The sequence below is a fragment of the Amphiura filiformis genome, chromosome 10, assembly GCF_039555335.1.
Source record: "Amphiura filiformis chromosome 10, Afil_fr2py, whole genome shotgun sequence".
In the NCBI taxonomy this organism is placed as follows: domain Eukaryota; kingdom Metazoa; phylum Echinodermata; class Ophiuroidea; order Amphilepidida; family Amphiuridae; genus Amphiura; species Amphiura filiformis.
This window is the reverse complement of record NC_092637.1, coordinates 1-27813: the sequence shown is the minus strand read 5'-3', so window position 1 is coordinate 27813 and position 27813 is coordinate 1. Positions and strand designations below refer to the sequence as shown.

The following is a 27813-nucleotide window of genomic DNA, read 5'->3' as shown; positions in this document are numbered from 1 at the left end:
GATCATTTAATTATCAACAACTATTAAAATACAATTTCTACATCAATCATGATTAGTATTGAGTAAATATACATCTGAAATTTAAATACTTCTCATGAGTTGCATCTCATTTTTGATGACGTCAGTGGCGTAGCCAGTACTTTTTCAGAGGGTGTGCAAAAGGGGTGGGGGTGGGAAGGCAACTGTCAAGGGGGAACATTTTGGCTTAGGTCATAGGTCAAAAGAACCAAATTCTGTGACCGAAAGGTATTTTTCAGACAGCCTTCCAAAATTCTTTAAAATGTAATGAAGAGAAAGTGGACTAAATTGCATCAGCATTTTTTTTTAATATTTAAATGTGTATTTGCAATGGAAGGCAGCATTTAAACTTTAGTACAGCTCATGTCATATTAATGCAACATAATATGTGACTCCACGCCACAACTGAGCCCGGATGTCGCAACAAGACCATTTTGAGGTTTTGGCATACTTGCAAAGGCCATACCATAAGCTTTAAAAAAACACTTCAACCAGCTTCATATCATATCTAGAAGTAAAGTTATGGTCGTTCAAAGGTGTCACGGTTTCAAAATGCGAAACCGAGAAAACACAGTTTAAAGTCAGGGGTTTCAAAATTTGCCAATTTTTAAATGATTTACAACTTTTGACCATAGCAACCATTACCTTTCATACATGCTATTACCACCAAACTTTGCACAGACACTTATTATATCCTATCCTAATTATTAAAAGAGAAAGAAACCACACTTCATCTTATTTTTGCATATTTAATGAGTTATTAATTAGATACTCATTAATCAGTATCGGATATCGTTAAAAATAAACGGATGAAAATTCACACACATTTCCAATAATGTTGATATCAGCTGTGTTAACGAAAGCTTTTAGACAATTTATACAATAAAAGCAAATAAGAAACACTTAAAACAATTTAAAAAAATATAAAGATAAACACTAATTAATACTAATTAACATCTTACACCATCACCATAGCAACAGAATAAATAACTAAACTTATGAATTTAGATGCTATTTCGAGTTTGTACCATTTTTGCATTGCGATTTTTAAGTGTTTTATTTTTTCTGTGAATTCTACAATCATCAAATACATAAAAGACAGGATTATAGTATCAATTGGAACACTTAATTATCACCACAAATAACTGTGTCATTAGCATGATGACCCTCGACAGCACTTATTGAACTGCCCGCTCTGAAAAGAGCGCTAGGCTGGGTATAATGCTTTTGTAATGTGAAAATAGTAGTACATCTTTACAGATGCAAAAAGTTTTGAGAGGATGGCAGTTATGATCCATAGAAAAGTATGCACCTAATTCAATAAGTGCACACATTGCATTAGTTTTGTTAGAAAATGAATCTGGAAATCCCCAGCTTTCCGGCAATACCAAACATGGCGGCACTCGAACGAAAGAATTTTTCGTAGCAGTGGACACTTTTACTCAATTTTAGGAATATTTTTAGAACGACAAGCTTCAGAAAATGAGGTTTTTTACTTGTTTCTACTCTATATTTTGCAATGAAACTTGGACTAGTGTAAGAAAACATATTAATCATTTCAAATCTTTAAAAATCTCATTTTTCATCGGAATGACCTTTCAAACCAATTTTCACTGTAGCGCAAAATCAAGTTTAGCGACATCCGGGCTCAGTTGTGGCGAAGGGTCACATATCTTGTTTTTCATATCGCATCTTGACTTAATTTTAACGTAAAAACAACTTGATTACAGCCAGTTGTGTCCACTGTGTAACCACATCAACATTATTATTTCAGTTTGATTCTAAAAAGAACTCTGATTAGACCAATTAAAGCATTATATATTGCACAAAATATACCAAAATTTATGTTTCATCATTAATCCCACCGAACTTTTAAACTGTGATCGAGCAAAATCAGTTTTGTCTGGCATATTTAAGTCCGGCATATTTAATTTTTATTTTTCTACTTTGATGTATAAAGCATTTGCAAAGCTACATTTTGCAGAAAACCCCAAATTGGACAAATTGTTCCAAAAATATGAGCAGTTGAAGGGTTTTCAAAGCTATAGGAAAAAGAAGAAGTTATATCTTTTATTTGACAATATTTCAAAATCAACATTTCTAACTTCTGACCGATTTTGCTTGATCACATCACAAATATTGCTCTTATGTAAAACATCTGTGTCAAACCTATACTATGATGATCAGCTCATAATAAGAATACTTCATTCGATTTTGTTACTTGTTATTTCTGCATCTAGTATTTCCCAACTTTAATACACACGCAATACACAAAGCATATCCGCGTAGGTGCACTCTATATCAATCCATTATGTTATGTCCTGTCTATTACAAGCTGATCATAGTATACCATGCAGGCACCATTTTAAATAAGTCATAACTATGTTTAAGGCTACAAACCAATGGGGTACAGTTCTTGTTCCTGATCTGGACATATTTCTAAAAACAGGTTTTGCTGCATTGCAGGGCTTGAATTAACCGAAGGACACTGAGGTCATGGCCTCCTGTGCCCTTAGAATTGATGCCTCAGCACTACTTCAAGTTTCAAAGCATTCTTCAGCACTAAATGGCAATGGTGCCTTTGCAAAGGATTTGTTGATGGCGTTGAAATGGGTGCCCTACAAAATTCCTAATTCAAGCCCTGCTGCATAGCTTTTAGCTACTTGTGGTTGCAGTGGAAAGCTGTATTTGCATAGATATGAATACATAAAAAAAACTTATTCTATAGGCCAGACAACCCACATTTTGCATTTTGTTTTTGTTTTTTAGCTGTGTGCAATTGTTAGCTCAAGTAGATTGATTCCAGATTTTTCAAGCTTGCTGTTATTTATAGGATCATTTTAGCCTCTTCAAGGCAAAATATATAACAGATACAAATTCCTAATCGCTCAAGTCCGTTCACCTGTGGAACAGGCTTTTTTCGAGTGTCAGTTCTATAGTCCGAAGGTTCTCTAGTCCGAAGGTTCCCTAGTCTGAAGGCTCTTTAGTCCGAAGGTTCGCTAGTCCGAACACGTAATTTTCCATTTGCTAGTCCAAATTATGAAAGTATGAAAGGTTCGCTAGTCCGAATAATAAATAAGGTTCTCTAGTCCGAATATAAAATAAGGCTCGCTAACCCTAACCCTAACTATAACTCTAACCCTAACTCTAACGCTAAGCCTAACCCCAACTCTAACCCTAACCCTTATTCTATATTCGGACTAGCGACCCTTCAGACTGGAGAACCTTCAGACTAGCGACCCTTAGGACTAGAGAGAAGTCACATTTTTTCATTGCCTAAGGTCTTTTTAATTGAAGGTAACCTCCTCAGAAAATCAGACAGTCCTTTTATGCTACTGGATCTTGCAGGCAATGTCCGTATGTGTTGATACTCCCTACATTATTGGGTAATAATGCATTCTTCCCTGTCTCATCTTCATCTTCATCATCATCATCAGATGATGATGACTCTTCTATGCTTTATGGTCTCCCTGACAGTCTTCTCCTGCAAGAATGAAAAGTAATTATATGAAACATAATTAATGTTATATTACTGTCCTCTTAAAATATGAAATTGGTTATTTTTTGGTATAGTAATGTTTACACATGTGCCAACTTACACCTAAATGGAATCAGCCCAATTTGTTGTGTTTATATGCCAACAGAGCAATTTTGATTTAATGTGGCAATTGCCATCAAAATCCCCCATAGAACTCAGCATTTAACAGTCATAATAGGCCATGGGGTTTCTTTCATTTCGCTACCTCGCTATTTCTGTTTCAAATGGACAGAAACCATGCATAGTGATTACTAATATTATTTCATTACTTTTGGTAAAAAATAACAAATTCAATTAAAATAAAAAATTTACTGCACAATTCAACCAGCAATTTTGCAACTTTTGAAAAACATGATAACATTAGGGCTGTTGTTGACAATATTGTTGACAAAACAATTTTCCTGACTGTCTTCAAGCATGGAACAATTGTTGACTAAAACTAGTCACTAAAATATTAGAGATAACCTTAAGATATGCTTAACATCGCAATTATTGACCATAAAATAACTGCATCGGTCATCTATTTCATTCGTAAGTATTGCAAATTATCTTTCCATTACAATCCCAATATTCTGATGATGCATGTTCGTGGTATATGGGAATATTTTGGTGTAAACAGTGGTGTAGCCAGGGAGCCAAGGAACAGTCCCCCCTCCCAAAACTTTTTTAGGGATAAAATGTGGACGGCAAAGAGTAAAGTGTCATTAAAATGACTAAAAATGTGACAAAAAATTGACAAATGGGGACAAATAAATGATGCACAACATGTTGTATTTTGACTTTACTGATGTATTGCTTTGTTGATAACTTGTCGACGTCCGATCTTGAGATATGACAATTATTGACAATGTAAATTCTACTCAACAATCAGGGTAGTGTGGATTTTAAATGCAATAGCCCAATCAATCCTTACCCTTTGCCACACTGAAATTCCCAGCAGCAGAACAGCCCCAGACCTATGGTGACAAAGAAGCAAGTCCCGGCTAAGATGGTTGATGACTCTTTGAATCCAAAATTATCTATCATTACTCCAGCTATAGATGGTCCAGCAAAACACCTATAAAAAGATACGAATATTTAATAGCTTATTAATACATTTTCAACACTGGAATTTCCAGTAAAAGAAAAGCCCCAGACCTATGGTGACAAAGAAACAAGTCCCAGCCAGGATGGTTGATGACTTTTTCAACCCAAAATTATCTATCATTACTCCAGCTATAGATGGTCCAGCAAAACGCCTATAAAAAGGATATGCAAATTAGCTCTAACACATTTTCAACACTAGAATTCCCAGTAGCAGTAAAGTCCTAGACCAGTGGTGACAAAGAAGCATGCCCCAGTATGTCAGCTTGTATTCAACTTAGAGCGAGACTACGCCCTGTGTTTGATATGACTTACCCTAATGAATACACACTCATATAGAGCCTCGACACTACACCTTGTGTTTGCATATATGACTTACCCTAATGATTACACACTCATATAGAGCCCTGACACTACGCCTTATGTTTGCATATGACTTACCCTAATGAATACACACTCATATACAGCCCTGATACTACGCCTTGTGTTTGCAGGTTGTCTGGTAGGTCATACCATCTGTAAAAATAAAATAAATGCAGATAATTGCATTAATTGACAGCTTCATTTAAAACAAAATATGTCCAGCATCAAGTATGTATCAAAATGATTGGTACCTCTAGCCATTCTGAAATGCCTGTTGGATATTTTCCCATGAACAACATTGTAACAGTAATATAGAGTATTTTGTAGAGTGCCGCTGCAACGGGGAGCTAGTCAAATTAATGCCTTGGGCACAAATCTTTGTTGTGATCAGCCCATCAGAGCTCTTCTGAAGAGCAATCAGTTTGATTTCATGTATTATTCTGTTTTGACTTCATCAAAGTGTGGTGAACTATATATATATTGTTCATGATTGCGCTTTACATACAAAAAAGACACAAACGCAAATGTCATGTCTTCTATATGGGTTGTATGGATTTCAACTAGAGAAGCCCTTTTATTTTTTTTTATCATACCACCTAGATGAGGGAAACATCAAAGAACACCACTAACCAGATATATTTCCATATCTAGTCAGTGAGTGCGATTATCACTTTTTATCATACCACTAAGGGAAACACCAAAGAACACCGCTAACCTGATACATTTTCGTCAGTGAGTCAGTGAGTGTGTATTTTACGCTTTATATCTAGTGTGTGAGAGCGTATTTCGCAAGCCCGATACGCGTGTACGGCGAGTTACGCGTATAAAGGCGATTCGCGTAAACCAGGCGCGTAATGCACGCAATCTGTAATACGCGGAACAGCCATCTATTTTTTGTAATGCTTTTCTTATTTAGCAGCAATTAAAATGTTTAAAAGGTAATTATTTCAATATTTAGAATGACTTAGTGGTATGATAAATTGTTATTAGAGTTCATTCAGCGTCGGTAGGTACGGAATTATCGTGCGCTCAGTGTCATACTGGGTTCAGCCTTCGCTTCACCCAGTATGACACTTTACGCACGATAATTTCCGCACTATACCGACGCTTCACCTATTAAATAACTAATAATATCTAGTCATTGAGAGCGTAATGCACAAGCATGATACGCGTATACGGTGAGGTACTCGTATAATGGCAATTCAAATAAACTGGGCGTAAAATGCACATGATACGTAATACGTGGAACAGTCATAACATTTTTGTAATGTTTTGCAACAATTAAAATGTATAAAAATGTAATTATTTCAATATTTAGAATGACTTAGTGGTTTGATAAATTCCTTCGGCTTCACCCAGTATGACACTTCGTGCACAATAATTTCCTGTACCATACCTCTACTTCACCTAATAACTAATAATACTCACAGTGCTGACAATAGCATGTCTTGAAAGGGTGGCACCATTGTACATCCCCATCCTAAGCCAAGCAGAGCAAGACCAAGGGAAACAATCCACAGTTCACTGTAATAACAAAACAAAGACAAAAGACTAATTTAATTTTTAACTTAAAGATAGGTGGTTAGATTCTTTCAACATTCTGTTTTTTATCTTACCAAAAAAGGCATGATGGAAATAGGTCCATAAAATGTAGGTAGATATAAACTTCAAATCGTTTTTTGTCTGTTTTTAAGTGTGTTCCAATTTTACCATGTACTGTTTTCCAAAATACATTTGTCGAAAATACCATTAAAACTAATTGATAACAAATTTTGAGTTGTATTGCTCCAACGGTTTTGATATGAAAAGCAACAACCTGTATAACAATGCCCCATAGGATAGTACATAGTTCTGGTGGGGGTTACCACTTTTTACCACATTTTTGTTCACACCAGCGAATTAACAAAACATATCTCAGGAACTTGTGAGCAAGGCTTCCAATCCATCTCTAGCTCACATACCTGTACAAATGTATTTAGGAGAACAGCCCATTTTACAGGAATGGTCATTAGTCTGAAAAGGGTTCAAAATAAGGTTAGGGTTAGGGTTAAGGTTAGTGTTTAGGATACAGATAGGCTACTAGTGTTAGGATCAGAGTTAGGATTAGAGTCGGGCCATGTTTAGGGTTATGGTAAGGTTTATGGCTAGGATTAGTGATTAGGTTATAGGCAGAGGAGGCTTAAAGGCATTCCTACAATGCACTATGATTGGGAAATTTGATCAATATAACCTAATTTTAAAGGCAAAGTCCCCATTGCCACACACACAAAATGGTAATTTTAAAACTGCAGCCAACGAGCTAATAGTTGAGACTTAGGAATGATATTTGATTTTCTTACAGGAAACATTCATATCGTCCCACTGCATTAATTTCATTCATAAGTCTCGATGTTTTGAATGTTAAATAATAGGATGAAAACACCAGATATTTCCACACAATCCCAATGCAATGTATGATCAACTGTACCACATGTGTACAAAAGCCAGACATACAAGGTCAGAAACCCCATTGGGTTGTGGGAATGTCTTTAAACATCCTCTGGGTTATAGGTTAGGGTGAGGATGAAGTTTATGTTTTGGATTGGAGTAAGGATTAGAGTATATGATAATTAAGTCATTGGGTCTTCATGACCACTTGATCTATCGACCTGTAACCATAAATACTTACTTTGGTAGTTGAAGCCATTGTGATGGACCTAGTAATAGGTAGCCTATGCCACTGATGTAAAAACCTAGAATCATCGTAATCCTTGTGACATCCTATGGCACAAAAATAACAGCATATCATTAATGTTCAAATTAACATTACGTTTTGTTACCTGGAGAGATTTGATCATGTCTCACAGGTCTCCTTTTTCAACCAAATCGACGGTAATAACTCTTGAGGTATCAACATTTAACCACAAATTGCCTCAGGCAAAACTCACTTCCTGGGAACTAAATACCACACAAGGTCATTTTTATGTAACTCATTGACCCATTTGTGTTATATACTGCCTCTAGCTATAATGACATCCTTGTGATCTGGTTAACTCATTGACAGATATACCAACCTCAGGAGGGAATTCAATTTTTGGATCTATTCTCTCCAGGTAGTGAAACGTAATAAAGGTTTGCTTCAAATCTCCCCCGCACATTAGTAAACCTGTGTGCATTAATCACGCCCAATTGAAATTCACACTTCTCCCTGTGTGGAAGAATAAAGTCATATCTTACATCATGGGTGTATGGATTTCAACTGAATAGGCCAATATACATGCATATGACTACAGAGAGGCTAAAAACAATTGTTTCATTTTTGAATCAGACTCACCATATTGTCAGTCAGATAGCCGATGATGGGTGAAGATGCTGCATATACACCACTACTGATTAAGAAGAATAAACCTATTGCCCATGATGGTAAATCAAACTGTGAAGAAAGAAATAACAGTGTAAATATCTTGGGTGAATATAAATAATGAGTGACTGTCCAGCAGGGTCTTAGCTAGGATTTGACACGTGCCTGTCATTTTCACTAAACCAGTCTGTCCAATATTTGATCCTGAAAACATACACCAGACCTCTGCCCCTTCTAGGGGATCAGTCCGATAGCCTTTATTTTATTAGTCTGCTCTTGTTGGTCTTGCTTGGAGATTACAAAACATGAAGAAGCATTGTTTTTAGAAATTAGCGTCGGTCAAAAGCATTAATCTTAATTGCCTGTCCCAGGAGCAAACTGCCTGTCCAAAATAACAGCCAGACAGGTGGCTAGCTAAGACCATGCAGCCCAGTGCTTATTACTATGTTGCTGGTTCGCTATAACAAAATAAGGTTTACCATGTCAAAAATAAGGTTTGTTGTGTCCAAAATAATGTTGTCGAATATAAAATTAGGTTCGCTAGGGCTAGGCTTAGGGTTATGGCTATAGGATATAAAGGTGGGTATGGGTTATGGTTAGATTTAACATAGGGAGCCTTATTTCATACATGTATTCAACATACAATGTAGCAAACCTTATTTTATGTTCAACATACATGTAGCGAGCCTTATTTTCGACATAATGAACCATCAACACAGCTGGCTGCAACCAAATAATGCACATGTGATTTTGGTCAGCCAAACTTCACAGTGGACCCCAGTATTCATACTTTCTTCTAATGCTGTTCAGAAAAGTCAATATATTGGTTTTAAAAAAGATGAACATTCCTATAAGAGACATACATTTTATATTTTCATGTCCCAATGTTATTTCAAACAAATTTCAGCATGTTGCAGACTGCACCCTATATATCCCCCTTGGTATTCCATCCTCAAGTACACAGGTCTACAAACCTCCTAATACACCACATCTTCTGAGGTGGGGAAAACATGCCACAACCCCTCACCCAGGGGACCTACATGGTTTCAAGATATATTTACATACTAACCTGTTCAAGGTGTGGTGACAGTGTTGGATCTAGAAATCCAATGCCCATACTGCCAACAAATAGAGCTATTAGTACTGGCCATATTGGTATAATCCTGAGCACTTCTAGTAGAGACCCAGACTCATCTTTTTCAATACCTAGATACATGTAGAAAGAATACAAAAGAATACATTATAATTTTACTGCTTGCAGGCCTTTTGTTTTAGATTTTTCCATGCAAGCTGTCAACAGCTCCCCCTTTAGGTATTAATGAGAACTGTTAAAACCCCTGACATTTTTAAGAAGAGTGACCGAGCTGTTAAGGAGAGTGGTGGGCGAACTAGGAGAGTTGTTCTACTTTATTGCCTGATAAAGAACTGGCAATAAGTGTAAGTTTTAATTGGGTAAAATGCTATAAACAAATTTTTAGTATATATGTTTTAATGATATATTATCATAACTTAGGAATAAACTTCTGCAAAATATTTGGGGAAGTCATCAAAAGCAGCTGCCCTGAATACCTTTAAATGTGGTGATTTATATAACTCACACCAAAAGCATTTAAGGAGAGCTATAGGAGAGTGGCAGCACCAGCTCTAGCTCCTAAAAACAAAAAAGCCTGGCTTGGAGCACAAAAAAGGTTTAGTGCCTCACAAATCAGTCAATGTTTGTAATCTGGGTGAGGGGAACGCACTGAAAAGGAGTGATGTGGACGTGCAGCCACATTGACCCCCAGTTTTCAACCTACTCTCACCCAATGAATTGAGACATTTTCCCCAAAAATATTTCAGAATTCTACTTAATTTATGCTCCTTTCTTGAATTTTTTGTACATCAGCACTGTTATGGGGACACAAGCTGCGCTGTCATCTTGATGAAGTGACAAATATAAAAGCACAAATTGTGTGTATTATTGTATGTTTGTATTGATACTATTGTCTTGAATGTTAAAAAGCAAAACAAAAATACAGATTTATATAGCACATTCTACATAACATCACCAAATTGTTTGTACATCACGTCCTATTGAGCACTCTATAATTTGATCGTACAAAATTAAGATATACAGTATATAGGCTATACTGTTGTTGTTGTTTTATTATTTATATTTGTTTTATAAGATTGTATGTGTGTAGACGTAAATGGCAGGTAAAGAAAAATGTATCGTTTGTAAAAAGAACATGCAAAAGAAACATCAAATTTTCTCATGTAAAATATGTAAAAACTATGTGCATAAGAAATGTATGAACCTCAGTCGAAAGGAAATTTCGTTACTTAAAATAGATGAATATGTATGTAATAAATGTTCCAAAATCAATGATGAGAATATAGATAATGATGAGGATTCTGATGGCGATAATGACCTTATGAATGAATCTGGAGAAACAATCCACGTATCAGATATTAATATAGACAAATATGATAAAATGATGTTTAATCCAATTAGATTTCAAAATAATAACAAAAATGACGAATTTATTGAAATGAACAAGATACCAGAATGCAATTATTTAACACCGGAAGAATTCAGCCAAAAATATATTGATACCAATAGTGAACTCTCCATACTGAATGTTAACATTAGAAGTATCAAGAAAAATTTTGAAAAATTGAAAGAAAACATTAAGACCTTAAATCATGAATTTAACATCATTGGCCTATCTGAAACTCACTTAAAAGAATCGCCATCCGAATACTTCAACTTAAATGGTTATAATATGGAATATACAAACAGAACAGAAAGAGAAAAAGGGGGTGTTTGTTTATATATTTCCACTTCAATCAAATATAAACTGAGATCTGATCTTTGTATTTCAAACTCTAATTTTGAATCTTGTTTTGTGTAGAAATAGAAAGAGAAAATACACTAAATATGTTAGTAGGTGCCATTTATCGTTGCACATACGAAAATCGAGCATTTCATCAAAGATATTGGTCCTATTTTTGATCAAATAACTAAAGAAAATAAGGAATGCTATCTAATGGGGATTTTAATATAGACTTGTTAAAGGATGACTGTCACAAACAAACTCATGAGTATCTTAATCTTGTTTATTCATATTCGCTTTCATGCCAACAATTTACAAACCAACTAGAATAACTGAACATAGTGCAACCATTATTGATAATATACTTACAAATAATCACAACGATGTAAACTCAGAAATAATAGTTACTGATGTCAGTGATCATCTATTAACTATAGTACTCAAAAATCGGGCAGTAAGAAAAACATCGCCTGATGAAAGAAATTACTTCTATAAGAGGAATCATAATACATGTAATATAAATAATTTGAAGCAAAAACTTTCCAATGTGAATTGGCATGCTGAACTGGATAATGAAGATGTAAATGATAGTTACAATAAGTTTATACATATTTTCAATAATGTATATGATGAATGTGTGCCTTTGACAAAATGCAAGAGTAATAATAAAAAAGAACCAAAATTTCCTTGGATAAGTAGAGGTCTTCTCAAAAGTATAAAAACTAAGAATAAGATGTATAAGAGGTATATACAAAAGCCATGTGATGAAACGCTTGAGTCATTCAAAACATATAGAAATAAGTTAAACACGTTAATAAAGAAAAAAAAAAAGAGAGTATTATAAAAAGAAATTTGAATCTGTTAAACACAATCTACAAAAAACTTGGAAAACAATAAATAGTATTATTGGACGTAACAACAAAAGAAATATGCAAGCTAAATTCAAAAATGATGAAGGCGAAACGGTGTCAGATCCCCAGAAAATTTCAAATGAATTTAATGAATATTTTGTTAACATCGGACCTAAATTAGCTTCCAAGATTACAACAAATGGCAAGAAGTACTATGATTATTTAAAGAGCCCATTAAGCAGTAGCATGTACATGAAACCAATTGTTAATGAAGACGTTATAAAAATAATACATAAATTTAATCAAAACAAGAGTGCTGGTCACGATACTATTGGTAATTACGTGGTAAAAAAGATTGCAAAGGAAATATCGATTCCGTTAACTATCATATTCAACCTGTCTATTACTGCTGGTGTAGTACCAAATGAGTTAAAGATCGCAAAAGTAATTCCCATTTATAAGAAAGAAAATCCAGAAGTTTTCTCCAACTATCGTCCAGTTTCTGTCCTGCCATGCTTTTCAAAAATACTTGAAAGGCTTGTATTCAACAGATGCATACATTACATTGATAAATATGAAATTCTAAATGATAAGCAATTTGGCTTTAGATCTAAACATTCTACCTATATGGCTATCTTGGAATTTATTGACAAAATTAGTAATGCTGTCGAAAACAATGAGACAACTGTTGGGATTTTCTTAGATTTGTCAAAAGCCTTTGACACTATCGACCATAGTATTTTATTACATAAACTGGAACATTATGGTTTTAGAGGAAACGTTTTAAAATGGTTTAAAGATTACTTACATAATAGAAAACAGTATGTGTATTACAATTCTTGTAAATCTGAATATAAAGATATAATATGTGGAGTACCTCAAGGCTCCATCCTAGGCCCATTATTGTTCATTTTGTATGTTAATGATATCATAAATACTTCCACCATTCTAAAATTTGTCTTGTTTGCCGATGATACTACTATAACTTATTCACATAAGGACATTGTGTCCAAATACGATCTTATCAACAATGAATTAAAAGAAGTTAATAATTGGTTTAAGGCTAATAAGCTATCAGTGAATGCAAGCAAGACTAATTATATGGTGCTTGGTACAAATCACAAAACATCACGCGTATTGTACAATGCTACTAATAATATTATATTAGATAATGTAATCCTGGAAAGGTTGAATAAGACCAAATTTCTTGGAGTGACAATTGATGAGAATATAACTTGGAAATTTCATATTACCAACATCTCAAAGAATATATCTAGAGGTGTTGGTGTAATAAACCAACTGAAACATTTTGTTCCCGAACGAATAATGTATTCACTATATTGTACTTTAATACTTCCTTACATAAACTACGGTATCTTAGCATGGGGAAATACTTGTCAAAAATATTTGGAAAAGATTTTCAAACTTCAAAAAAAGCCCTTAGAATGATATCGAATAGTCACTTTTTAAGTCACTCAGCCCCTATTTTCAAGAATTACAATTTGCTTAATGTTTATGATAGTTATGATCTCGAACTAAGCACTTTCATGTACAAGTATAATACCAATCTGTTACCAAAGGCCTTCAATAGTTATTTCGTTGAGCAGAGGAATCACCTCAGGTATCACACAAGAAACGCTGAAGATTACAAGATCTGTCTTACAAAAACAGAGTTTGCTAACAAAACAATAAGAACCGCCGGCCAAGAAAATGGCATTCGATTGACAGATGCGCCAAAACGGCTACATCAGTAAAACTCTTTAGATCCCAAATTAAAACAAACCTTATGGAAATGTACACTTAATATCTCTTTGATTTACTTTGATTTACTTATTTTTATTTTTCTCCTTTTAAAACAAAAATCGATTAAAATTAACTGATCTCTTAGCATTTATATTATATTCACAAAATGTTCAGCTTTCTTTTGCGATATACGTGAGCATATGTTATGAAATCCTAATGAATGAATGTATGAAAGAGGGTGGGGGGGGTGTTTGTATGTATGTATTTGTATTTTATTAGACAAATTAAGAAACTTAGGCTAAGGTTAAGGGGGTGCTTGTTCAGGCCTTTTTGGCCTTCTGAGCATCTCCTCATTCAAATGTGTTGTCTTGCTGTTATTGTATTGTTGTATTTTGAATGAAATAAAGACTGATTGATTGATTTACAGCAAGACGCTGACCCGTTTGGCCTAAGACACACCTTATAAACCATATTAGCATCATACAGGATTACTGCGCTTTACAGCAAGACGCTGACCCGTTTGGCCTAAGACACACCTTATAAACCATATTAGCATCACACAAGATTACTGCGCTTTACAGCAAGACGCTGACCCGTTTGGCCTAAGACACACCTTATAAACCATATTAGCATCGTACAGGATATGGAGCTCAATATAGGAGCAAAGTAGTAGTAGTAGATCGTAGTTCCCGCCTTTATGTAGGCGCACCCCTGAGTCACAGGGTAATAGGAAGGGGGGGTTGAAACAATTACATAAAATCCACAGAAGCGACGACACAGCACACAAAACCTCCACCAACAAACATCTAGGTGACTAGCTAAAACACCAAAATACCGCCACAAAAATTATACATCATCTTGCCCGCTACCATCACACTTGTAGACTAGACGAAAAGTGCGTAGGTGATCAGCCCCAGGCTGAAGTTAAAGGGCGTTTATTCTTCCATGATGAACTTTCTCTTCGGTGGAGAGCGAAACAAAGCCTCCTTGTTTCACTTTCTATGGCTTCAAGACTCTTATTATCTGGGGGTAGGGCAGAACTCCATCACAGGTGCAGTCAAGAATGAGTTGCGTCAAGGTGCCTTCCTCTCTTGTGATGTCATGCCATGTTAAGCTGGAGTATTCATCAATTACTGCTTGACGCAGGTGTTGCATGTGAAAGTCTCTTGTTTGCTCCAGACATTTACATGAGAGCAGGAAATGACCCATAGATTCGGGCTCAGTCTTGCACATCTGACATGTGGCCTCTGTGCCAGGGTAGTATTTTGCCTTCGTTTCTTGGAGAGTGTATGTTCCGGTTAGCAGGCGTGCCTTGACAGCTGCTCTCTGGGTGTCCATGACATCTGGGCTAGTGGTTGACCAGACATGATGTGGGGCCATAGTAGGATGGAGGTCCCAGTTAACATACTTAAGGGTAGATTTTCTTGCAGCACCGTCACGAAGCCTGTTGAACCAGAAAGAGTTGACTGCACTGTCAACACTTTCTTTCCACTTGGTTTTCGATGGTGGGTCGGCAAGGATGGAGTGTCCATCTGGCAGACTGTACCTCTGCAGTTCCGCATTTGCTTTGACAAACCAGCTACTGGATTTGTGGTCTTTCACTGCAAGCTGTCTTTGGGCAATTTCTTTCTCAATACTGCAGCCCCTAGCAACGGCTCCAAACATGGTTAAGCGACGCTTGCTAATAACACCCTCAATAGGAGCTGTCCAAGTAATAGATACACAGCCTCATCCGCAGTACGATCCGGCAAGTGCTGGATTTTCTTAAGCACACCCTTGTGGTATTTGTCTAGCTTGTCCAAGTCAGTTTGTTTGATGATGGTAGTCTCCAGCCCATGAGTGTATCTTGGGATGACAAAGGTAGAAAGCATCTTAGCCGAGAGGAGAGGGTGCAAAACCCTGATCAACCTACACACTGTATAACCATCACAGCCTGAATCAGCTCCCGAGTTTTGTATGGGTAGACCGGGACAATTATTGCAGTATATGTAAGTTCCTTGTCATGGGAATTTCAAGCTAGCGACATTTTTCACAAGAACAGAATTTGACACTACCCGAGCTCAAACTTGTACAGTCACACATCAGCGCCACTATAGTTACTGTGTGTTAATTATGTCACGACAATCATGCACTAACCTTGTCATGCAGACCAACTTGCAGAATGGAGAATAGCTGGTAGCAACAGTAGCTAGATGGAGCCTGTCTCCCAACAACACTATTGAAGCCTGTCAACTTGTACAAGGCTGAATCACAACTGGCGCAGTATCAATTAAGTGCCTTACTGATTGGGCTACTGAACTGCTATATATGAATGTTTATATGTGATGAGATCAAGCAAAATCAGTTAGAACTTGGAAATATTGATTTTGAGTTTTATTCAGTTTCCTATTGTTTTGGAAACTCTTTAATTGCTCATATCTTTGGAATTGGTTGTTCAATTTCAATGGGGTTTCTACAAAATCCAGCTTTGTAAATGCATTTTACTATCCAATTACGGAACATAAAATTTAATATTTCTGAGTTTCTGCTGATTTTGCTTGATTGCGTCACATATGCACTTACCTAATGAGGGTAGTAGAAATATATTAATAATTACACTAATTATACTAGCTACACCAAGACAGAGAAAAGGCAACTGATATCCTCCAATCTGAAAAGACAAATGACAAAACAAATATGTTATTCATTCATGCATATCACACCATTTATACATGTATGTATGTTCCAACTGTGCATATGATGATACACGCACATGAACACAGGTTATTGATATCCATCATGACCTCCATGTCACGATTATGCGGTTTAACAACTTCTCTGTGATGTGTATCATATGTGACATTCACACATGCGCAACTAACACACTGTAATTGGTTTGTTTTAGCCTTTTCAATTCTTTTTGGGGCATTTTTTTTGGCAGGTCAATAAGGTCGAAAGGTTTTTTATAATCTATAAAAGCACAGAAGATTTGGTTTTTTTTTCTTCTGAAGATAGAGAACAAATATCGAATATAATACAAAAACGTACTGATCGGGTCTCAAGGAACTGTCAGAGAGCCTGAAAAAAAGAGCCTTGACCATCGCAAATACCTGTACGTAATTTACATGTGAGTGTAACCTGGGGTATAACGTACCTCATACAAAGCACCTCCAACTGGTGGGCCAAGCATTAATCCAACACCAGACACTGTCTCTATTAAACCCTGAAATATTAAGGAACATACAAAATATGTTATAGCCAAAGAACCACAAGGTGGATTGTCCAATCAACATGCAACCTAATCAGTGCTGTATTAGTTATTTTCCCACACCAACAAGCAAAAAAAACCCCCAAAATAACAAAGCCACACTATTAATCACTAACAGCTTTATACCTGCATGTACAAGGAGAGGCATATCATGGACCAAAATTTCAGCCTTTTGAGTTTTTCATATCAATGTATACTTGACAAGAGTCTAAATTTTTTTTGTCTTTAAATTATAGTGCTCGGTAAGCTGTATTCAATCAACCAAAATAATCTTAGGCAACTTGTTTTTCATCTGATATTATGAGATATCTATCACAACTACATTTGTCATCAATATTGTAATATTTGCTGAGGAGTATGCCTTCATTGTTTTTCTGAGTTTTACACAATTGCTTTCATAGTATGTTATTAGTGTGAAAAGTATCAAAATGAAAAAAATTATATTGATACTTAAAATAGAAACCACATCCACAATTCCTACATGAACAGGGGGGGGGGCATACAAGGATGTGCCACAAACATGGGTAGCATTTTTGGCCTCTTGGTATATCAATAAATTGTCTTAGTTTTTACAAATTTTCCCCTAAGTTTTGGGGAAATTTCATAGCAACATGGGAAGGGACACTTAACCATAATAAAGCTCTGAACTTATATTCCAGTGCTGAGCGACGATCAATTGGTATTTGACCAATGAGGTAGGGCGCTTTTCCCAACGCAACAAAAAGCGCTCCACCTCATTGGCTAAACACAAATCGCTATCGCTCAGCAATGTTGTATATATTCAACTTTAATATGGGTATGCGTCCCCTCCCATGTTGCTATATCTTACATAGTTTTATGGCTGAGGTTAGACCTTATTTTTCCACGCAACTTTCATCATAGACCAACATAAACATATGTACCAGACATTGAACTCAACATCATTTCACTGTAAACAGGGTTATCATTTCGGAAGTTGGCGACCTGGAGCAACTTTTGTCAAAATTTAAACTCAATTTTAAATCATAGTAGTTTTGCAGTGTAAACAAACATGCAATTAGAATTCACTTTTGTTTTGAAGTAGTCAACTTCCAATCTCAGCTTGGTGTACATGGTGTAAACTCCCCATCAAACATTCATTTATGTTAATTAGTTGCAATGGACTATTCCATTTAAAATCCACATTACCCCTGTGGAAGATTTTGGAAATATCTTCCATGGGGGGGAGAGTGAATTTCAAATGGAATTAACACATTATCAGCTCCATTTGAAACTCACTCTACCTCATGGGAAGATTCAGGTTGATATCTTTCTCAGAGGATGTATAAAATTCAAATGGAGCTGCCCAATGTGCTCATCCCATTTGAAATTCATACTCCCCCTGTGGCAGATATTTCCAAAATCTTCCACAGGGGTAGTGTGGATTTTAAATGGAATAGCCCAATCTGTATTTCATGTTGCAAGTAAAGTTGACTTCTCTCTGCATAAACAGGGTCAAAGTTAGATACACAGAAATACAAATAACTCAAGTCCAAATCATCTTAGAGTACAAAGGTGGGCAGGATAATAAAGAACACAAGACAACAGATGGACAGAATAGCAACAAAGGACCAGAAAAAGGAGGAAGGGCAAACAGAAAAGGAGCCTTGACATTACAACATAAACATGTACAGAAACAGCAACTTGGGCAAGAAAAGGATAGAAGACAGAAACAGGTACACCCCATCAGTCCAAAACACCGTCAATCCTAACCCCAGTCAGTCCAAAAATCTAACTGAAAAAGACGTCAACCCTAGCCCTAACCCTAACCCTAACTTCAATTAGATTTTCAGACTAACGGTGGTTCGGATTGACAGTGTTTCGAACAGACGGGGAGACCCCGACAGAAACAGGTAGAAAATGCGCATGAGAGGTGAATTCAACACATAACATGCACCTACAATCATTTGTGCAACTCTCTCTGGATATGTTTTGGCTACAATTGTGTACAATGCAGTCAATCCAGCAGCAGCTACCGATTGCTTCTACGATCGTATCACAAAACAGTAGGTAACAAATTCAGTGCCATCTGGTAGCCTTGAGAGGAGGCTGAGCAGAAAAGATAAACAATTTAAGCCATTGGTTTGTTAAGATCGGACCTGTGATGATGATACCAGGTTTTTTTTGAGGGGGTAAAGTTTTTTGGTTATATCAGCCAGTTATGAACGTTAAGTTCCCCTAATACTTTTTAAAATAAGTCGAAAATTTTTTTACGAAATATAAAAAAGTAAAAAGGTATGTATAGCCCTATTTCAAATAGTATTTGTTTTACAGATGTGGATCAATTTATGGCATCACACAGCATTGTGTTTAGTCACAATGGTTAATTGTGTAAAAAAGAGGCCATTCTAAAAGTTGCACAGGCCTTAAGCCCATAGCATTCAGGTTTTTTAAACAAATACATGAATAGACCTAGCCTACTGTAATGTTTGAGAGCTAACTCCTATGGACTTTTAACACTGTTTAAAACAGTCTCTTTTCTTACATAATGAACCATTGTGACTAAGCGCAATGATGTGTGACGTTATAATTTGTTCCATTTGTGCAAAACAATTAAGGCTACCCATACCTTTTTACACAATTTGCATTTTGTCAAATACTGTTCAATTTATTAAAAAATATATTAATTAGGAGGGAACTTATAAGTCGTGGACCCTATAGTTTATAATATGATCAGCTTATAATAGGCAAGAATTATTTGCTTTTTGTTACTGCATGTGTCAATAACGTTCCAACTTACATCCCCCGTATATTCACAAAAGAGCACGTACATTAATCATGCAATACGCAAACCATGATTCTGAGCATATATATGCAAGCTGATTATAGTATAGTTAATGTAACGGCTACTGTTTAATTCAGCACCACCAATGTATTGAGTGATTAGTTTACACATGATGATGATGACTTATATCCAGGCTACTATAACTGTACACACATATATGTCCAGGGTTGCCACTTGTCATTGACAACGGGGGACGTATCTGGACATGGACTTTCAAAAATCCTCCTAAACAAGTGTAAGCATATATTGGGCTATTCCAGTTGAAATGAAAGACATCTTCCACACAGGGAGTGTGAATAGGGGCTACCTCAATGGGTGACTCCATTTGAAATCTATAAGAAGAAAAAACTGCAGTGAATTTTAGTTCAATACGCACCTGTAGGGCGAGTGTAGGCACAACGCCTAGTACATGTAGACATTGACCCACAAGCCTCAGCACATTTTACAGGTGTGGGAAATTAAAGCCATGTCTTCCATGGGGGTGTATGGAATTCAACTGGAATAGCTGATTGAGAGACCCTAGTGCTGCATCCCTATGACCAATATAAACCTCTTAAAGATCCCTTCGTTTTAGGTGGAGGATCCCATGTCAAATAGACAGTAGTTAATATTATTTTATAATCAGTTTTTGTATCTTACCCAAAAAGAAGATTGCATCCACCTGCAAGGAAACACCCAGATAGATACATGAACTTGGCTCCAATTACAGGAAGCTGAAAAACAAAACATTACAACCATTACAAATATATTAGGCCCTTGAAAAAGGTGATTGTTAACTTGTGCAATTTGACTTTCTGGTGCAACATAAAACAGGTGTCACCTATTTTATGTTGTATTATAAATAGCTACATAGTACAGTATTTTGCTACTTAATTGAAAATGTGGAACTTTTGAGTCTATTGTGCAGACAGCTGCAAACAGTGGATAGTAAAAGCCAAATACCAAATTACATAAGCATGTAGTACAATTTTAATGTGTATTTGAAGATATCCTGTGGATGGGAAAGTAGAAAAATACTTTTGATGTCATAACAGAAACTGCAGCTGGAGAGGGAGGGTAAACTCAACCCACCACTGCCCATCCCAAGTCAGAGGCAGTAACAAACAGCAGGATGTAGTTTTTTTACTATTTGTTATTTATACTTGCTTTAAGCAGGGTAATCCTATCAATGAAACACTGATCTCCATGGGGGCCCACAAACAGTAGCTTAATGGGCTTGATAATCCTGATTGTGAATATCAAGATTGTGAACATAAAAAATTGGAAAAAAAACACAAAAAACATTGATGCAGATCAAGCCAGCTAGGTAGCAGCCACGCCTGACCATGGTTTTCAACAATCCTTCGATATTTTGTTAGTTACATTAAAGCTTGAATATGTTAAATAATGTTTAAAAAATAATAAATTCCAGTCATATTGCAACATTTCCAAAATAAATAGATTAGTATTTAGTCACAAATAATCTGAGATATAGATGGTTGAAAAAACTTTCCAAACTTTTGTTGATGAGTTTACATGCTTGCTCTACTTACATATTTTCCACACAGTGGACAGACAATGAATGTGACGAGTTGATAGACACCAAAGATGAACCCAACTACTGTTGATGACACACCTTTCTTGGCAGCCTGCAAAGAAAAGTAGATGTTTTTATTAATTTTCAGCAAAATTTTTGAATACATTTTGATCAGATCACATAGCTGGTAATGAATGAAATTTGAAGAGGGCCCTTAAAGGCGAATTAAAAAAAAACAAACAAAAAAACTGTGCCATGGGCAGACAAACTTGCAAAGTAGTGTTGGTAGCTATAGGTTTTGATTGTTTATTTAATTTTTATCTGGAAGAGGCTATTAAGGTATCTGATAGCAACGTTTTCATATATTTTTTGTGGGACATGAGAGTACACCAGACATATCGAATTGTATTCTGAATATGAAGAATGTCCTTTTGATATCAAATAATTTTGATTTTTTTTTAATTAGCAATATAATACACATTTTATGGCACATGATTAAAAATTGATATTTTTTATATTTCACAGTCCTCCAAGTAAACTTTATAAATCTAATGATACATACTGAAAGTTTATAGCTGGGATGCAAAGCTGACAATCAATTTAAAATTTTGACCTTTCTTATTAAAGATACGGATTTTTTGCGCCCAAAAACGCCAAAAACAATTAGGACTTTTGGGAAAAAAAAATGTATATCTTCGAAAGGGGAAAATTTTCAATTGATCATCGGCTTTTCATCCCAGCTACATATATACGTTACATATCATTAGATTTATAAAGTTTACTTAGAGGACTGTTATAAATCAAAAATTTAAAAAATATCAAATGATAATAATTTGTCATAAAATTTTTATTATCGCAAATAACACAACATTAACAGCCTTCTTTGCCATTTATCTCGAAATTAATTCAGTCAATGTGGCTTTAAAATATTGTTTTAGTTCTGAGGCTTTCAATTCCAATAATGCCCAAAAATAAGGCCAAAAAAATATTTTGTTTGGTTGCCCTTTCAAGACAAAAAATTGTTGGTAGGTTGATCCTTCTTTTTTTACCATGGGGATTGTTCCTCTATTTTGAAAAGGTTAGTATTGACAAATGCTTGAACATTTTACAGTAAAACTTTGTGCATTTGTGGTCTGAATTATAATGGAAATTCTTTTTGGTTTTAATCAAATATGCATTTAATGAATAAAATGAGTGAATAACGAGGTTTACATTGTCAAAATTTAAGGTTTCTTAAAATAAAAAGTGATTGAAAAAAAAAAAAAAGACAAAAGATTTCTATTTTTTTTTGGTCAATCTCGGAGGGCAACCCAACATAAGGCCTATTTTTATTTTGGCCTAAGGGGGCTATTATTTTCTTCAGAAGGGGGGTCCCAAATATACTGGGGGATCAAAATACATGTAGGGGGGTCATAAAATTTTTGGTGACCAAAATGTAGTGAGCCACAAGATGGCCACAGATAGTGTGTTTATTTTATACAAAACGACTGATTTCAATACAAATTTAGCCTGTTTAGGGGGTAAGGTGTATCGGTAGTGGGGGGTTTGGGTCGCAATTTTATTGACGCCGACTTTTCGTAAATTTGGGACCTCCCTTCCAAAGAAAATGATAGCCCCTATAGCAATGAAACTTGCCTCTAGAGGGAAGAAGGGAAGTAATATAGAAAAGGAAGCATTGTCTAGTACACATGACAGTGTCAGACTCAAGAACACTATCTTCTGATGCCTCGTTAGTGGTGGTCTTGTTTCTGAAGATGATGATGAATCAGACTCTGCAATTGATATTTTATCATCTTTTTCTAATTCTGCACTGCCCAACCCACGATCAACACCATCCGCTTTCTTAGCAGGATGCTGTCGCTTGGGCGACCTTGTAGTTCTAAATTCCTCTTGAGGCAATTGAACCCTTCTTTGCACTCTTGGTTCATCATCAACATATAATTCTGAATCAGATGATGGGTACACTTCTGCTGTAGTTCTTGGCGGATCATAACTAGTAGTTCTTGTTGGGAATATCGACATGAAGTCTTCATCAGCTGCAGTTAATTTTTTGTCCAGCTGCTTTTTGCCTTTCTGTTTTCTTCTTTTCTCTCCATAATTTAAGAGATATTTGATACCATCTCTTTCAGGCAGACTTTTGCTTCTGAATAGTGGTGGTTTCTTTCTCTTTCTAGGGACCTTTATTGCTGTCCATGCTGGCTTTCCTCCTGAAGCCATGGTCAGTCAACAATTCTAGAAAAAGACAAACAAAAGCATTGTAAATCAATATAAAGTGTGCATTATATTTTGTTTATATCCTGTTGTTGTTGTTTGGGGTTTTTCCTTTCGTGTGTGTGTGTTTTGCGTTGCTTTTTTTGGCATGGTCCATCTGTAAAAATTGTAAGTAGGCCTATGTTTCATAAATCCTAGCATCCTCTTTTTATGACATTTTTGGGTAGCAAAAAAAGGTAGCTCACTCAAGCAAGGTGGTACTGTTGTGCAGAGCTACTACGGTATGGGTTCCCTGTACTACATGTAGGTATATAGCTAATAATAATATAGGTATGACAGGCAAACCTTAGTTAACACATTTGCTAGTCAGCCAAATTCGCCTAGACCGGGGCCCAAACACAATAGGCCTACATATTTACATAGAAATTAAAATACATGTAACAGCGAGGGCTGAGAGGAAACCTTCATAAATATGTTGTCTATACTTCACTTGACCCAAATATATTAATGTTTTATGGTGATGGAATTTTAGAGGGATTTTGATAGCAATTCTACAACAGAAAAGCTGATATCATCCCCAGGGGCCACTCATATATAAAATTTGTAAGCATGCGCATGAATGCACAATGACCCTTAACAAGGATAATGGTTTGTTAACTATACCGGTACCCTTAACAAGGACAAAGTTACAAGTGGATTAAAATCTAACCGTTAGCAAGGATGCATGATCAATTTTTAATGACCACCATCCTAAATAGATATCTTTTTAGTCGACCTCTGGCGTTTTTCTCATAATTAGGCCTATCACCTGCATTATTTAGGGCAGTATTATTATATTGGTAGAGTTTAAAACCTATACACACAACTAAAATTGTTCACTTACGTGATATTATCTTATTATGACGATTGCGGCAGTAAGAATGTGATTGGATTTCTGAACTACCCTTAGCAAGGGAAAAAAAACACCCTTATTCCGCGTTTTTGTTCACACGCATGCTTAGGCCCTTCGCACTTGATTATTAGTTTCCTGTTAAAGATTTTGAAAAAGGGACGAGGTGACTTTTAATTATTAATTATTAATTTTCTTTTATTTTCTTTATTTAGTTTGAACTATTACAAGCAACTATAGTCTCGTTTTGACTAGAGCGGGCATTTAATTATTTCACAACAATATTTGATTTTATAAATAAGTGAAGGTGGAGTTGTACTCTTTGTTCATTCATCATTATTGTTGATATTATTAAAGTCAGAAAATGGCAAGTAGAAGTAGCTGAAAGTTATTTTAAAGGAGAAAATTAGAAATGAAAATAAAATAATTAATTATTTTGAGATTTTCAATTTTGGACGCGGGCGGTAAACAGGAAACTAATAATCAAGTGCGAAGGGCCTTACAACTTTTAATATGAGTGGCCCCCCGGGCTATCATCATGAGCCTAAGGCCAAAAAAAAAGTGTTTGTTTGCATGCCCATTGCAGACAGGGGGTAGAAAGGTGTGGGTCGGTAGGTCGATTTCCTTTTCTTTTTTCTTTGTCTTAGATCTGTAAACCTAGTCCGAATAATCAGACCCAGAACAAAATATTAATTTCTGACATGATCCTGTTCTGGGTCTGAACTGTTTCCATATGAAATCTTGATGGCAAATTGGACAATAGAAGCACATGTTTCTACGTGACAGCTTTTTTTACCCTATTCATGTTACGTGAATCACGCTATTGTGGACCATCCTTCTGATACTTGAGTGTTTGGACAAGCGGAACGGATTTTTGTCTACATGTAGGGGAGATTGGGGTTAGTTGGAACGCGGGGTAAGTTGAAACATTGTATTTTTTTCTGACACAAAAAATTAATTTGGTAAAATACTGGCACCTAGTAATAGGTATTAGTAAGGGTCATTCACCAAATTAGCAACAGCACTGATGCCCCCACCAGTGTTGGCTTGGTAAAGGAATATCTGTTTTTTGACTTACTGACTAATTTTTATACCCCTCAGAAAAGATGCATTATCTCCATGTTGTTTGAAGATTCAGGGGATTATTTTTTGAGTATCATAAGCACTAGTAGTAAGTCCCAGAATAATGTTAAAAAAAAGTTTTATTGTATTTCTTATTTTGTGTAATGAACTTTGAAATATAAAAACAGGCATCGGGGTTAGTTGAAACTTTTGAGGTGGGGTTAGTTGACACATGAAAATCGCATAGAAAAATATGGTTAAAAAATTTGACTTTTTAAAAATTTGTAACATGTTTACCATTTCTTCAATATTGCTTTAATATGGTTAAAAAGCAATAATACAAGCAAAAAGTGCACACAGAAAGTACATTTTATAATATTTTAGGCTTCTCATATTTTAGTCCATGGTGACACTCGTCACCTTGTGTCCAAAGTATTGACCCGCACTCCCACATATTTATTTATTCATTTTTTCACACTGATTGTATGTTAAAGGGTGCCTTCAAGGGAAGTATAACCCTAACAATTAACACAATAATAATTATTTTGAAATTTTTGCCGTGTTTCAACTAACCCCACCTATGTTTCAACTTACCCCAGGGGTGGGGTTAGTTGAAACACTTTTTTCAGATTTTCAAATTGGATTATATGAATAATCATAAGCAGGTCCAATACAGTTTAAGGCTGTATTTGTAGCATGTATGTATGTTTATACTGATATGGTTAGTGTTTCTTGAAAGTAATCGGTTTGCGTTAAAAAGACGATTTTGTGAAAAATGTTTCAACTAACCCCAATCTCCCCTACCTCTCTGTTTGTAAACAAACCAGGAGATCGAAATCGTCCTCATCGCCGAATACGAAAGTCAGCGTAATAGTACGGCACTACTGTAGACCCTACATGTACATGTACAGTGTATTAAGGCCAGAGTAATGGAAGACACATTTGTCCACGACCGAATTTGAGATTTTTTGATATTTATCAACACTAAGATGTATTCTTTCACTTGAAACTGATAAAATACAACTTGCTAATATTTATTCGTATTTTTTTTTTTTTTTTTTCACTCTTTTCAACTCTAAAAAGTCACATGGCTCAAGACAGCTTAGTAAATTGGCGGGAAATAATGAGTCAGAAATGCGCGAATGCGAAATATTGTGATTACGCGCACAATTCGAGTCGCGTGATGTGGCGCAACTCTGCGCGTATGTCCAACGCAGTCAAGGCGCATTCGGTATGTTGTTAACGCCAGCAAATGTGGTGTAAACAAAACAAAATTTTGGAGGTCAAAATGCCACTTAGATTTTTAATTATTTTGAATTTTGGAGCACTGAAAGCAGATATTATATAGATTCATTGGTGCAAAAAGATGCATATTTAGACCATGCACCAGATACAGCTTTTACAAGTGTGAAAGTCTTACCGTTTTAAAATTTAAGGACGTTTTGTGCATAATTTTGACATTTTTTTTTACTAAAACGTCGATTTCTCAGAGTTCACTTTTGACAATATTATGCGATTTTTGTGACAAGATAACTTCGAAAAATATGCAAGCAAAGGGTAAACTTTTTGCACTATCCTTTAGAGTACATCAAAGTCTAGGGAAGGTTTTTTCATTTTTCAAAATATTTGTTTTAAACAAAATATACACCATTATGTGCAATTTTAGCTTAATAGAGTGACAAAATGGCTTTTTTCACATGTTTTTTTCAATATTTCGAAAAAAAAGACGAATTTCAAAAATATAAAAAAAACCTTCTCTAAGTTCATGTCTCTTCTTCATGAAAAGCTAACTGAATTTTTTTTACTCCGAACGGATTTTTTTTCAAAGTTGTCACACAAAAATTGGGGTAAAAAAGTGAATTTTTGTGATTTTTTCAAAAACTTGAGATTTTTGAACAAATCTGATGCACCATGGGATTCCTTGACTCATTTCCTTTCCAAAAATGTATAGTTTTATATACTTTGGACATACAATTTAGAAATAATGAAGCTCGAAAAGGTCCATGTTCTCTCCCATTAATACTCTGCCCTTAACACTGGCTGTTAACACAGTGTGTGCAGTACCACCTTCACGGTTCACCTTGCTTGACTTGAGTGAGTGAGCTACCTTTTTTTGCTACACGTATGCATGACGGGCATGACCTACCTCAAAACTTCGTGATTTCTGGATGCACCACTTGCAACAAGAGTGCAACCATGCCCCAACCCCAATTCTATTAATCAGGAGGACGTTTACGAGAGGCTAGTTTGATAAACATGACTTTACATGATCAGCAGTCAGTGTGTTTTGTTTGCTACGTTTTGCCCAGCTGATGGAAAAACAAATTATGACC

General features: G+C 35.6%; 1 protein-coding gene across 1 annotated transcript; it reads right to left on the bottom strand.

Moving 5' to 3' along the window:
* Positions 1-27786, bottom strand: LOC140162383 (MFS-type transporter SLC18B1-like). Its single transcript, XM_072185587.1, is given in 14 exon segments — positions 1-3502; positions 4470-4613; positions 5081-5155; positions 6431-6526; positions 7671-7762; positions 8316-8414; positions 9412-9548; positions 16315-16402; positions 16886-16954; positions 18919-19066; positions 20442-20515; positions 21335-21430; positions 22954-23550; positions 27627-27786. Coding segments are annotated over 13 exon segments (1725 nt in total). The 5' UTR covers positions 23536-23550; positions 27627-27786; the 3' UTR covers positions 1-3477.
* Positions 27787-27813: the final 27 nt, after the last annotated feature.